This window comes from Myotis daubentonii, chromosome 18 (assembly GCF_963259705.1).
Source record: "Myotis daubentonii chromosome 18, mMyoDau2.1, whole genome shotgun sequence".
Classification (NCBI taxonomy): Eukaryota; Metazoa; Chordata; class Mammalia; order Chiroptera; family Vespertilionidae; genus Myotis; species Myotis daubentonii.
Window position 1 is genome coordinate 5,065,872 of NC_081857.1, and position 14,729 is coordinate 5,080,600.

General features: G+C 55.2%; 1 protein-coding gene across 6 annotated transcripts; it reads right to left on the reverse strand.

Moving 5' to 3' along the window:
- Positions 1 to 3,787: 3,787 nt before the first annotated feature.
- Positions 3,788 to 14,523, reverse strand: SELE (selectin E). Of its 6 annotated transcripts, none has more exons than XM_059675005.1 (14): positions 14,389 to 14,523; positions 13,996 to 14,078; positions 12,529 to 12,915; positions 11,381 to 11,488; positions 10,803 to 10,988; positions 9,917 to 10,102; positions 9,583 to 9,771; positions 8,594 to 8,812; positions 7,982 to 8,206; positions 7,127 to 7,303; positions 6,494 to 6,604; positions 5,796 to 5,817; positions 5,629 to 5,693; positions 3,788 to 4,709 (listed from the first exon to the last, which is right to left on the reverse strand). In XM_059675005.1, exons 2-13 carry the CDS (start codon positions 14,051 to 14,053, stop codon positions 5,645 to 5,647), a joined length of 1,917 nt encoding a protein of 638 aa, XP_059530988.1. In that variant the 5' UTR covers positions 14,054 to 14,078; positions 14,389 to 14,523; the 3' UTR covers positions 3,788 to 4,709; positions 5,629 to 5,644. The 6 variants fall into 6 exon arrangements, with proteins under 6 accessions (XP_059530988.1, XP_059530993.1, XP_059530991.1 ...); XM_059675010.1 differs by having other exon boundaries at positions 8,018 to 8,206; positions 8,594 to 8,782; positions 14,389 to 14,513; XM_059675008.1 differs by having other exon boundaries at positions 8,594 to 8,782; positions 14,389 to 14,513.
- Between the last annotated feature and the right edge of the window lie 206 nt (positions 14,524 to 14,729).

Sequence of the window (14,729 nt, forward strand, 5' to 3'; positions counted from 1 at the left end):
CAACCTATGAACCAGGAGGTCACAGTTTGATTCCCGGTCTGGGCACATGCCCAGGTTGCAGCCTTCATCCCCCTGCCCCCCAGTAGGGGGCATGCAGGAGGCAGCGATCAATGATTCTCTCTCATCATTGATGTTTCTCTCTCTCTCCCTCTCCCTTCCTCTCTGAAATCAATAAACATATTTTTTTTTAAAATGGGTTAGAAGAACAAAGATCAGTAAGAGACTCTCACCATAAAGGAGACCACACCTGCCTCCCACCACTGAGGTGTGGGCATGAGAGAGCAGACGTCCCCTGGAGAGATCTGTGGGCCCTGTCCCAGGCCTGGCTGTGGGGACAGCAGGGTGAGAGGGGTTTGGAGAGGAACTGGAGGGTGGGGGCTGGCCGATTGGCAGGGAGCAGTGCAGAGGGTGAAGGTGGTGCTTAGGATGGAGAGCAGGTGGGTCAGGAGGCGTCGCCTGGTGAGCTGTCTAGAAGGTGACAGGACAGCGGGGGGGCTTCCACTCTGGCTGAGGAAGGAGGTGGCCAGGAGGGGTGGTCCTGCTGGGCCCAGAGGGCAGGTGGACACTTAGTCTAACTCTGGAGCTCATAGGTGTGTGTTGTCTTCCATGGAAGCTACCTGCCAACCCAGAGCTGCTCCCCTCCTCACTCTGTGCTCTCACTGGCCCATGTCCATGTCCCCGGGCCCCTGCATTCCTTCTGCACACATTTAATTTATTGTTGCTTTTTGTTTTGCTTTTTTTATATGTGTTTTTTTATTTCAGAGAGGAAGGGAGAGGGAGAAAGAGAGAGAAACATCAATAATGAGAGAGAGCCATTGATCAGCTGCCTCCTGCATGCCCCACACTGGGGATGGAGCCCAAAACCCGGGCATGTGCCCCGACTGGGAATTGAACTGTGACCTCCTGGTTCATAGGCCCATGTTCAACCACAGGGCCACGCCGGCCGGGCTGCACACATTGCGTTTGTACAGTTTGCTGCGTCACTCTGTGCCGGGAAAGCCAACAGTCACGGGCTGCCTTCTGGGCTGCTCTCTCGGTCTCCAGGGAAACAGCCTCACCAGCAGGATCTAGCCTGGTTTTCATTTTTTCTTTACTTTTTTCTCCTAAGTAGAACTTCTGAGCTAAGATAAAGTATAAAACCAAAGTGAAACCAACTGTAGCCGATGACAGTGCCATAACCACAATTGTTTTCAGCCTGGACAACCAAGTCAACAATCAAACCAAGTTTTCTTAGAAATGTCAGATGTTTTGAGTCTTTGATAACAAGGAGGTGTTCCGCTTGGCACATACCAGGCCTCGTGGGGTGACACCTTTCAGAAGACAGGAGACACCTTTTGGGGGGAGAAGGGGGAGCAGAGAAACTAGGCTGGCCCTGGGCCTGGAGGAAAACAGGTCTGCAGAGTAAATGAAGGTGAATTGTTTAACCTGAGCAACTTGAGATCGGAGACGGGCATGAGGCAAAGACTCCAGGATAAGGACTTTGTTCCACTGACCTTCCTTGCCTTTTCTAGAGCATTCATATTTTTCAGACAACTGCGCAGTATGGGTGCAGGGGCCCATGAGTGCGGTGATAGCCAAGAAGACGGACGATAGTGGCCAGTATTGGACGGGTGTGGAGAAACTGGAGCCCTGGTGCACTGCGGGAGGCAGGTAGAAGGGTGCGGCCCTCTTACAAAACAGTTCGGCTGCTCCTCAAAAAATGAAACATGGAGTTACCATATGGCCCGGCAATTGCACGCCCGAGAGAACTGAAAACCTAAGTCTACTCAAAAACGTGTACAAGAAGTTTATAGCAGCATCGTTCACAGCAGCCAAAGTGCAGCAGCAACCCAGATGCTCACCAGCTGGCGGATGGGGAGAGAAAGTGTGGCATGGCCATACAATAGGGGATTCCTCGGCCATAAAAAAGGAATGAAGTCCCACACATGCTACGAAGTGGATTAGCCTTGAATACGTTATCCTGAGTGAAAGACGCCAGACACAAGGCCACACGGTTCCACTTACGTGAAATGTCCGGAGCAGGCAAGTCCATGGAGGCAAAAGTGGGTTCCTGTTTACAGGGCTGGGGTGCGGGGAGCGGGGGGGGGGGAGGGTGGCGACCGGTGGGTACTGGGTTTCCTTTGGGGGAGATAGGTGTGCTCTGGAGTTACATGTGGGGACGGCTGCAGGATCTTGTGAATATACAAAAACTATGGGATTGTACACTTAAAAGGGCGCATTTTATGGTGTGTGAGTTTTACCCAAATAGCACAGAATTGTTAAGAAAGAGGCCGTGCACAGAGATACATATAAACATGTTTATTACCAAACGTTATACAATAAGTTTGTATAAAGTCAAATACAATAAGTATGACATACGTTTAAATAAATACATACTTTAAAAATTACAAAATATTTTAAATCATAATTTAAAATACTTTATAAAACACAGACACACTTACATCTCACACAGCTATTTCCAACTCAATAACATACACATCTACACTGGAACAGTTTCAGATACAATTCCCTTCATTTCCCATGTGGTCTGATCGCACATTTCACATGCATCCTCTTTCTCTTATTTCCCAGAGTCCTTGGCCCTCAAAACCCCTGCCGTCCTGACTCCTGTCGCCTCGCCTCTTACTTCCGGCTTTGCCTGGGCCAAAGCGCCTCTGAGCATGGCTTCCTCGGCACATGCAGAGGCGACGGGGGTGTGAGGGAGCTTTGACCCTCACACCTGTGAGGCTGAGGCAGGCTGCAGTCACTGACAGCACTTCTCAGGGCCAGCGATCAATAACTGGACTCCTTAGGAGTTTTAAGCTGCTTTCTACACGAGCATAAATACTTGCTCATCCAGGCTTCCCTCCCTTTAAGAACAGCCTAACACACAAGAAAACACCTGGGAAACAATTACTTGGCATCTTCACTTTGTGAAAACCCGCTGGGTGAACCCAGGGCACGGGCGGGGTCCTATCGTGGACTTAGGGCCTTGCACTCGTCAAGAACTGTATGCTGACACATCACATCCGACAGACATCTTTTTGGGGATGCAAAGCACATCCTTATTCCTACAGGTGGGTGCTTTTTCAACAAAGACATTCACGAAAGTGTCCCTTCGTTCATTTGCATGTATGCTTTTACCAAATCAGAACATGTGATCTCCTGGAAGTTTTTCATCATGGAAACCACAAGTTTCTGAAAAATTAACTGACCGTGCACAGCGTCTGCCGCTTAGCTTTTACTCACCCGGTACTACTCCATTTTTTAAAGGCAACTGTAGGAAAAAAAAATTAACAATGTACACTGGTTCCCATTGTACATTGTCAGGGGACAGGATTTGCCCTTTATTGAAATATAGCCACTGCAGATGCAACATTAGAATTTGTTAATAAATAAAGAGGTGGTGATCTAGGAAAGTCCTAACACTTACATATGTTAAAGTGCCTACAACCCTTGTAGTGCTGAATTAAGAATCATGGAATACATACTCCATTCAAGTCAGAAGAATACTACCTCTAAGAATACTTTAAAGAGCACTGATCCCACAGGGAACAAAGTGGTCCAGGCTTAGTTTAGTAATCTCCACGCAGGTGTTGGTTATTGTTTTTTTTCATGTCAGTAACAGACTATCTTTGTACAATTTGTTTCCTCTAAACTTTTGACAATTTTCATTCAGCCCATGACAGCAACTTTGTAACCAGTAGTTATAACACTACTAGAGTCCCGGTGCACCAATTCGTGCACGGCTGTGGTCCTCAGGGTGGCCTGCGGGGATCGGGCTGAAACCGGCAGTCCAATGCTGCCTGCTGCTCCTGCTCATCCCAGCCCTGCGGCGCCTGCCTCGGGCTCACACCCAGTCAGTCCTGATCGGGCGCCCTCCCCAAGGTGGGTGACCGGGATGTGATCAGCCGTCCAGGCGGGCCATGGGACGGGATGCTCTTGCTGGTCCAGCATCTGGATCCATTCTGCTGATGTTCCCACTGGTTGTCAGGAGCCACCCGGTGGTCACTTTTATATAATTTCTTCCTTGCGAAGCATCTAGGGAGGGGAAGAGGCCACGGTGCCCGAAGCTGACTTCCAGGAGGCCGGGGGCGCTATCGGGATCATGCTGGAGGCACCAGTCCATCAGTGCCTGGTCCGTTCTCTGGAGATTGGACCTACAGGACTACTGAGGGTGCAAGTGGCTGTCCCTGGGATGGTGGGCCACTGGTTTGGGTCAGTCAGCTGAGTGACGCTCCCGCTGTGGAAGCCAACTGACCACCAGGGGGCAGCTCCTGTGTTGAATGTCTTCCCCCTGGAGGTCAGTGTGCGTGATAGCGACTGGTCAACCGATCATTTAGTCACTTAGGCTTTTACATAGAGAGATGAAGGACAAAAGAAATAATGTCACAAAATACTGGGTTTCTCCACCCAGATTTCATCAGGAGTGAGGGAGAGCTAGAAAAGGAGTTCTGAGACTCCAGAGCCTTGGACTCTTTGCTTTTGCCTGGAAGAGAATATCCTTCCCCCTGTATCCAGCACTTTCCAGATCCTTAGAACAGGACAGAGGAAATTGAGTCATTTTGCTGGCAGGCTGTCCTTGCCCACGGGACTTTGGTCCTTTGAAGTTCTTGGGGGGTGGGGAGGCACTGCAGTCCAGCTGCAGCAGGTGACAAAGGTCTGAGCTCCAAGGAGAGCTCTCTGCTGTCCTCAGGGCATCGCTTGCATTCCTTCCTTTACCTGTGTTCCTGCAGGTACAAGAGTGCAGATCATCAGGACACTTAATATTCTGCATAAGAAGAGTGACAACAGAATTCATCTTCTGTTCACTGTATGCACTTCTCACTGGGGTAGTGCAAACATGAACAGCAAATCCCACTCCGTTAGCTTAGTGCAACCATTCTATATGAGACTGTAAGGGTGGATTTGTGTCATATATTTGTCAAAACCCCTAGAATATACAACACCAAGACTGAACTCTAATGAAGACTGTGGACTTTAGTTAATAATGTAACAATGTCAGCCCACAAATTGTAATAAAATATCATACTAATACAAGATGTTAATAATAGAGGAAATGGGGGGTGGGAGTCAGGGTATGTTGGAAGCATGTGCTTTCTGCTCACTTTTCCTAAGAACCTAAAACTGCACACAAAAGGCACTAATTTTTTAAAAAGCATTTGGAGGAGACTTGACCCTTTCAAATTCTCAGAAAACAGAGCAGAGTGGTTAAGGCCACCGATTCTATAACCAGACTGCCCGGGTATGAATCCTGGCCACACCACTTACTAGCCTTGAGATTTTATGCAAGTTACTTACCTTTTCTATGCCTCATTTTCTCCATCTATATAATAATAAATATAGTAATAGCCCCATCGCATAAAATCCTAGCTCAGAACAGTTCCTAGCATATAGTAAGTGCCATATAAAGGTTAGCTATTATCATCATTATTATTAACTTCCATAAATGAACTGACTCAATGTGGCCAGAGCCTGGTTCCTTTCCTCTCCTTCTACAAACACATGAAACCACAGTCCATAAAATCCCCTGAAGAGGTGACCCCTCACCCCGACTCTAGAAACTGGCAGATTTGGGGGGCTCAAGGAACAACAGCACATGTAAAGAGGGTGTCTCCTCTCAAAACCGTGTGTGATTTCAATGCCTACCTGGCTGCTTTTGGACTTAAATCAACGTCTGGTAGGATCCATCTGACGGAGGGCTGTGGCTGCTGCTGCAGAACACACAAGAACACTGGGTGAGGCACCGCTCTCGACGGGAAGAGAGAAAGACGTGCAGGTGCTCCGTGGCATGCGGGGTGCAGAGCGCAACTTACCTGGCGGGAACAAACTTCTTTGCTGCAAGAAAAAGACAACCGTAATTTGGACTCAGTGACTTCGAAGGACATATCGAGTCCAGAAACAGTCTGATTCACCCTCAGAGTGGCACACGCAACGCCTTTGCGGGCCCCATGTCATCAGAGCGCAAGCACAGCTTGGCGGCAAGTAGGGCGGCGTGCAAGCGGACCTCACGGAGGGGCCTAGCTTCCCACACAAGCCGCAGCCACAAGCTCGGCTTGCCAGAGGTAGGGTCCACTTTTTCATGACCAGTCCCGAATCCAGGTCTTATGGGAAATTTCCTTTTTTTGTAATCAGAACTTAATTCAAAAAAGTTTTCAATACTCCGTAGGCCAAACAAACCACAAGTGTGGCTGGATGCTTTGCGCATCCCTCCGATTTATTCCACCACGGAAGCCTGTTCCCCAAACACATTTTCAGAGACATTTTGCCCATTTTCCTGGGAGCACGGGCCCTGGCGGCCTCTGCACGGCCTCAGAGGCCACAGAACCCAGCACGTGTGGTGCTGCCCATGGTCGTGCAATGTGAGTGCAACTGACACACATTTCCTAAAACTTCCCACTTGGGTGCTGTGAACTCTTCCCCTAAGACTGCTGCTCCACATGACTGCCGCTGACTATTGATGTCGCGCATGGAGAGCGTGGTGCAGGGTTGGGGTGCATGCACAGGCCCTCACCTTTCTTCCGAAGGCGCTTCAGGAGCCAGAGGAGGAACGATGCCGAAGTCAGGAGGGAGGTCCCAGCAGCGGAGAGCCCGATGGCCAGGGGCAGGCTGGACGGGGCGGGGGCTGCGGAGACAGGGAAGAGCCGTCACGAGAGGAATTGACTTGAAAGTCCTACTGCTCTGTGGATCTGCCCTTTGCTTTATACACACATTACAGGACACAGAGCAGAGGAGCCGTGCGGTTTGTATGTGGGAGGAGGCGTTGCATTAAAGACCTGGGAGGTCTGCCCAGCCTGGCACAACTCATTGCCACGCTCTTTCCCGGCACACAATGCACCCCGGACTCTATCTCCTCTCTCTCTCTCTCTCTCTCTCTCTCTCTCTCTCTCTCTCTCTCTCTCTCTTTCATTTTCCCTCCCCCCCCCCAGCTCTCCCTTTATGATGGTCAATATTCCACCCATTCTATCAACATGTCACCTCTTCTGTTTTCTCTATATTCCCATTAAATTGCATGTTCACAGCTTAGTAACCTGGCCAACCCTTCGGCCTTTCCGGTTTGGATGTAATAGATCGTCATTATTTTAGCCAGATAACCCCCATCTTCACTCTCGCCCTCCCCCCCAACCTCCATCAACAAGTGCCTCACCTTCGCAGGTGGGCAGCATCCCGGACCAGTGTCCTGCGGCACCGCACGTCAGAGCCGCCGAGCCATTGAGCGTCCATCCCTCAGGACACGCGAAGGTGCACTCAGCGCCGAACACGAGCTCCCCATTGCAGCTCACGGCCACCTTGCCGGGCACTGCCGGGTGTGAGCATCGCACCACTGCAGGAGAAGGACCGGCAGAGGTTCAGGAAAATCCCCTGGAAGCTCCTAACCCTGGCTGGACAGGCAGTGCACAAGCACGACTTATGGACATGGCGTCATTTTTTTTTTTAATTTATATTTTACTAGAGGCCCGGAGCATGAAATTCGTGCAGGGGGCATGGGGGTGTCCCTCAGCCCAGCCTGCACCCTCTCCAATCTGGGACCACTCGGGGGATGTCCAACTGTGGGCCTAAACCAGCAGTCGGACATCCCTCTCACAATCCAGGACTGCTGGCTCCTAACCACTCTGCCTGCCTGCCTATCGCCCCCTAACTGCTCCCCTGCTGGCATGATCTTCCCCAACTGCCTTCCCCTGCGGGGCTGAAGGGGCTGAGGGACTGAGGCTGGATGAGGCAGGGCTGAGGGGACTGGGCACTGCCATCTTGTGAGGGTGTGATGGTCAATTAGCATATTCCTTCTTTCTTAGATAGGATTGATTTTGGAGAGGGAGAGAGAGGGAAAGAGAGATAGAAACATCAATGATGAGAGTGAATCATTAATCGGCTGCCTCCTGCACACCCCCTACTGGGGACCGAGCTCAAAACCCGATGCTCTATCCACTGAGCCAAACTGGCTAGAGCAAGGCACCACTTTAAATGAGGCTCAAGTCCCTGGGGGCAACGTGTGAGGACTGACCCACATCTACTCCTTCGAGTCTGACTTCAGTCTGACCTTGGCAGGAGGGGGCCTCCTGTGTCCACTGTCCCCGAGCCGTGCACTCCAGGCGAGCTGCCCCGTGCAGTTGGAAGCCGTCCTCGCAGCCGAAGGTGCAGGAGGAGCTGAGGGTGAGCTCCCCGGCAGGGCCGTGGCGGCACCGCACCCAGCCGCTCTGGGGCCGGTGCACAGGGGCACATCTCACAGCTGGAAGGGGAGCAAGCACATGAGAGGTTCGCTTGTCTCAGGCAGCCATGGGTGTCTCCAAGTCCCGGACTCCCTGGCTCTTCTATATATAAATACATCGTTTAAATTTTCCTTTGGTTAATCCTCACCCGAGGATATTTTCCCATTGACTTTTAGGGAGAGTGGAAGAGAGAGGGAAAGACAGAGAGAAACATCGATGGGGGGGAGACACATCGCTTGGTTGCCTCCTGCACGAGACCTGACCAGGGCCAGGCCGGGGAGGAGCCTGCATCCCAAGTACATGCCCTTGATCGGAATCGAACCCGGGACTCTTTGGTCTGCAGGCCAAACCGATTAGGGTTTCAATATTTTTTTCAATCTTAAAAGAAAACAAAAACAAAACCGTACCTTCACAAGTGGGCTCCCCGCTGTCCCACTGCCCTGTGGGGCCGCACTGGAGCCTCTCGGGTCCTGCCAGCTCGAAACCCGGCTCGCAGGAGAACGCACAGCTGGCGCCGGGCTGGAAGCTCCCGGAAGCGCTGGGGGCACATTTCACGTGGCCCCCCTCGGGCCTGGATGGGGCTTTGCACTGGGAAGCTGAAACACCAACGCGGTGGTCAGGACACGCTGGCGGGACAGGAGGGGCCCGCATGGCTGAGTGGACCCAGTGCACCTCGGACAAGGACGTGCTCAGCGGCTCAAACTCTTGGTTACCCCGGGAAAGCCCGCCATAGCGCTAACCAAGGGCAGGCGGCCCCTAACCGGCCGGGCCCTCCATGCTCCTCTGACATGAGAAAGAGGGGGGCAGGGCCAGGAGAGGTGTGTATCCTCAGAGCGCAGCTGGGGGACTGGAGCCTATAGGGGGTGCCCAGGGAAGGGAAGTCGGAGGCAGCCACGCAGTTGGTCTGCTGTGCAGTTGGGTGCGGCTCATGGCTGTTTGTCCCTGGACAGGGCTCGGTGCCGTGTGTGGCTACGAGGACAGCAGCACCTGGGAGTGGAACCTGCCTGTTTTCAATGTCCTCCTCTCGCCTTGTGGACTAAATGCTGCTGCTGAGGCCTGTGACAGCGGACACCCCTCCCCCTGCTGGCCCTGACACTTCCAGGAGGAAGGGAAGATGGGTTCTAGCATCGGGGAGCTCTCGTGGTCCCCGTGTTAAATGTGAAATCTCAGAGTGAGACCCTGCTTCTCCCACCCCGGCGGCCCAGGCTCCGCCAGCAGCACATTGGGGAGCCGGCCCAGCGCCCGCTCTCGCTGGCTGCGCTGGTTCTGCCAGACGCATCTCCAGGAGCTGAGCCTGCTGCCCCGAGCCTGAGCCTGACTTCCAGTCTCCTTCAGACCGCCCCCCCCCCCACACACACACACACACACTCCCCACCTCCCAGGAGGCAGGGCTCACCTTCACAGACCGGGGCGGGCTGCGCCCAGTGCCCCTGTGCGGTGCACTCCACGCGGGCGGGGCCCCGCAGCAGGAAGCCCTCCTCGCAGGCAAAGCTGCAGGAGGACCCCAAGGCGAGCTCCCTGGCCGGGGAGAGGCTGCAGTTCACGGAGCCGTGCGCAGGGGGGTCCGGGGCCCCGCAGGTCACGGCTGTAACACGGGGAGCGGGCAGTGAGCAGGGCTGGCGGGGCCGCACCCGGCACGGGTGAGGGAAACGCGTCTGAGCCGCGAATCCCGACCGACCGACTGACCCACCGACCCACCGACCCACCGACCCGCGGGCGGGGCTGCCTACCTGTGCACGTGGGCTCCTCGTGGTCCCAGTGCCCGGACGCGGAGCACCGGAGGCGCGGGGCCCCCACGAGCGCGAAGCCTTCCTCGCAGCGGAAAGCGCAGCTCGTGTTCCACGGGAAGGCGCCGGGGCCCCGGGAACAGTCCACGGACCCGTGGGCGGGACGCGCCACCTCGGGGCACTCGACCACTGCGGGTTGGAAGGCACATGAGCGTTAGAGGAGAAGCCGCGCTTCCTGCTCGGTTTGCGTCTAGGACGGAGCAAGGGGCTGCCTTCAAGGGCGTCCAGCGCCCCGGAACTCCTGGGGGCGGAACCCCCACGGGGCTTTCCTTCTCTGGGGGCGATTGCCCTCTTTTCTGAGTGTTACTCTGGGCCCAGTGTCTCTGATCTACAGTCCGATCTCTCCGCGGGCCCCTGAGCGGGTTGTCAGGGGCCTCAGTGCCGGGAAGGAGGCCCTCGGTGAGGAGCCGGCTGCTGGTGGTGGAAACAGGAGTGACAGACAAGACAGCGTTCGCTTCAACCCCATGGTCCCCGAGGAAGGGGTCGTGGTCTCTGGCCGAGAAGATAAGACAAAGCGAGAAGGAGACGCTGAGGCTGGCTGACTGCACAGCCCTGAGCGGGTCTGTTGTTGACCTCCAACAGAGAGAAGGCGAGAGCCCCTGAGGCCTGGAGCGTGTGCTCGGGCTTGCAAGTTACCAGGGCCGCAGGGACACCCCTTTCACACGTAGAAAAAGCCTCTCTCACCCCAAGCAGGCGCCACCCCGGCCATAGACACGGGCTGAGAAACAAGCTTTCGTAAAAGACAGCGACAAAAAGAACTTTCCCGAGAGCTTGAAAACGTTCCAAGTTGGATAAAAAGCTGAGGCAGGCAGGGGTGCTTCGGACTCACCCTCGCAGCCTGGCAGGGGCGCGCTCCACTCCCCGGAGGCGGTGCAGCGGGCGGCCTGGGGGCTGCTGGGCCGGTAGCCCTCCTCGCAGCTCACGGTGCAGGAGGCGTTGTAGCTGAAGCTCCCCCAGGGCTGGGTGCAGTCCAGGCGTCCGTGCTCAGGGACGTGCTGGGCCGGGCAGGTCACCACTGGAAAGGGAAACCGAGTCAGTGCTGCCCTCTCTCAGCTCCTGTGGGAGGAGGGACCCCGGGAACTGCCGCTCCTGGGGTTACAGGTTTCCTGAAAACGGCCGTCTGCCTCGGGTCACAGAATCCCAGCCACAAGCCCCAAGGAGGTCTATTCTCACGCTCGTCTTGCAGCGAGGCAGCTGGGCCTCGGAGCGCAACTCCCGGCCATGGTGCCAGATACATGGGGAATCTGGGGTTTGAACCTGGAGGGTCCGGCTTCACAGGCTCAGCCCTTGCCCACCGACCCTGGGCCCCACACCCCCCGGGAAGCGGAGGCCTGCAGACCCGGCTCCAAGCCAGCGAGCTCGGCCGGCACTGCCGTCTCAGGGAGGGACAGGTGGCATCCGACTCACCCTGCTCGCACTGGAGGCCGTGGAAGCCGGGGTGGCACTGGCAAGTGTAGTTGTTGATGGTCTCCACGCAGTCGCCATGGCCGCTGCAGGACGTCGGGGTGCAGGCAGCTGCGGGCACACAGGCATGGCAAGGAGCATGAGCCCTTGGACTTGAGGGTCAACAGTGAGCACCACAGACGTCACCAATGACACGAGTGCCCAACGTTCTGACTGAGGCGCCTTCCCAGAGCGCCAGAGCTGAGCTCCAGGCTCGCGGCTGAACCCTTGGTGCCAGCACATGGGAGTCAGGGGGACGGCCGTCCCTGGCACCAAGACTAGGAAACTCACTGAATCACAAACTCGAAAGATGGCTCCCCTGCCACCGGTAAACAAGGAACCAAAACACGCCCCGTGCGTGTGCATACACACCCTACACACGTACAGACCTAGGCATGCAGCTATGGACACATGCACACATGGGTTCTTGCCTACATTCGCCCAAAGAAGCAAAGAGATACTTTCTCAAGCAGCACACGTTAACACCAGATCTTTTAGAATATAAAATCATCGCCCTAGCCGGTTTGGCTCAGTGGATAGAGCGGGCTCAGTCCCCAGGAGGAGGCAGCCGATCAATGATTCTCTCTCATCACTGATGTTTCTATCTCTCTCTCCCTCTCCCTTCCTCTCTGAAATCAATAAAAATATATTTTTTTTAAATCACATAGAGATCAGTGTTTGCCTAGTGCCAGCAGTTTGTGGTGAGGCCTCCCCCCCCCATGCCGTGCCCACCTGTGTAGCACAGGGCGCCTCCCCCCCACCGTGCCCACCTGTGTAGCACAGGGCGCCTCCCCCCCACCGTGCCCACCTGTGTAGCACAGGGCGCCTCCCCCCAGCCATGCCCACCTGTGTAGCACAGGGCGCCTCCCCCCAGCCATGCCCACCTGTGTAGCACAGGGCGCCTCCCCCCAGCCATGCCCACCTGTGTAGCACAGGGCGCCTCCCCCCAGCCATGCCCACCTGTGTAGCACAGGGCGCCTCCCCCCAGCCGTGCCCACCTGTGTAGCACAGGGCGCCTCCCCCCAGCCATGCCCACCTGTGTAGCACAGGGCGCCTCCCCCCAGCCATGCCCACCTGTGTAGCACAGGGCGCCTCCCCCCAGCCATGCCCACCTGTGTAGCACAGGGCGAGCTTGCGCTTGCTGCACAGCTCGTCGTTCCACTTGCCCGGGTCCCGCTCCCGCTTGATGTAGATCTCCACGCAGTCCTCGTTGGTGCGCTTGTTGTTCGGCTCCCCGGGAGCCCAGTTCGCAGCCTCCTCCGTCAGAGGCTTCCCGGTGCCGATCCAGACCCACTGGCCTTCGACCTTGCGGATCCCGATCCAGTAGTAAGAGCGTGAGTGGCTGAGTATGGAGTTCAGGTACTGAATCTCCTCCTGGTTCTGAATCGCCACCAGGTGGGTGTAGTGCTGCTGGCAGTAGGCGCTGGCCTCCTCAAAGGTCATGTTGTGATTGGAGGCATTGTAGGACCAGGCTCCGCCCTGTCTGACCAGGAGGAGCGCTGAGCGGGACGTGAAAGGAAGGAGAGCCATTAGTCCTGCCATAGCCTGGCTCTGAGCTGCCTCCTCCCCTCCCCACTGTTCTTCTTCCCCCTTACACTGAGGGAAAGTACAGTTTGCCACCCTCACATGGTAAGTGCACCGTTCAGGGGCATTAAATAGCATCATATGGGCAGGCCTCACCACCACTCGTCTCCACACTCTTCCATCCTGAACACTGAAACTTTAAATCAGTGATGGCGAACCTCTGACACGCGTGTCAGAGGTGACATGCGAACTCATTTTTTGGGTTGATTTTTCTTTGTTAAATGGCATTTACATATATAAAATAAATATCAAAAGTATAAGTCTCTGTTTTACTATGGTTGCAAATATCAAAAAATTTCTCTATGTGACACAGCACCAGAGTTCAGTTAGGGTTTTTCAAAATGCTGACACGCCGAGCTCAAAAGGTTCGCCATCACTGCATAAATCTATTGACCTATGACCCCCACCCCCTGCCCCAGCCTGGCGACCAGCATTCCGCTTTCCGTCCCTAAGGCTTGCTCTGCCCTGCCTCCTGCCAGCGGAGCTCTGAGGCTGTGACCGGGCCTTTTACCCTCTTAGGGAGGCCAACAGTGGGCTTCTGGGTGACTCGAACCTCTCTCGCCTTTTCCAAAGTAAGAAGGGGTTTGGACGGAGAAACTTCCGTTTCCTGCGCTTTTCTTCTGTGACTGACTCTGCACTTGCTTTGCCTGCTCCCACCACAGCCCATAGGACCCCTCTGCAGGGGACAGTGGTCAGAGTGAGCAGGCGCTGCCGGGCGCCACCAGCCTGCCGGGGAGCTGTGCCTGCCGTGACCCTGACCCTCACGTGCCTCTGGGACTTAGCTGTGCATGGTCAACACCTCGCACTTACGGAAACTGAGGCACAAAGAGGTAAACTGCCCTGGTCCAGGGCAAGCCGCATGGTGTGGGAGGCCGGGACGCTGCTCGGCCCTGCGGTGCACAGGGTGCCCACCCACCAGAAAGCATCATCGGTCCGAAAGAGCCCCGGTGCCCCGGATGGAGGATGGGAGAGCTGCTCGGGTGACATCGGCTTACCAAAGGCCAGAGCAGAGAGCAGCCGCGGGGCAGTCATGGCTTCAAGAGTTCTTCCCATCGAAGGTCAGACTTGAGGTGTTTTTCTGGGGAGAAAAGGCACAAAACGAATTACAGAATGAAACCCAGGCGGCCGGGTCCTCGGCTCATTCTCCAGGGATGTTTGCGGCAGCCTTTCAGGACCTTAGGTAAAGGGCTCCAGGGCCACAGTCTCTATGAAAAAGAGGCTTGCCTGAATGAATAAATGGGAATTGTAAATGTGCACCCTTGAGGTCCCAGGGAAAAGCCAGCCTTTGCCTGTCTGGACGTAGAAAGATCCCATCGGGAGGCTGTTGCATATCTGTTCATAGCGGTCATCTCAGTTGCATGGCCCAGGGCTGCTCGTTAGAGACTTACGGGTTTGTGGAGAGGTTGTTTCCCTGTCCGATTCTGATTCCCAGTGCGTTCCCTCTGTGTCCGGTCCCCTCTGAGTCCCCGTGCCACTGCGTCCGCTGCTCCTGCAGGGCTGGTGCCAAGTCAGCCGACAATAGCAGAGCCCGCTCTGCCCGAGCCTTTATAAGCCACTGGCTTCCTGTGAGTCACAGGAGAACACTCCAGACCCGCGGGCAGGACTTCCCAGCAGCATCCCAGAAGTTTCCCGGGAATATCCATGATGCTAAAGATTACAAGGATACCAGGAACCCTGCCCCTCACAACCAAGTCTCCTTTGTTACACACCTTTCCATTTTACATGAATT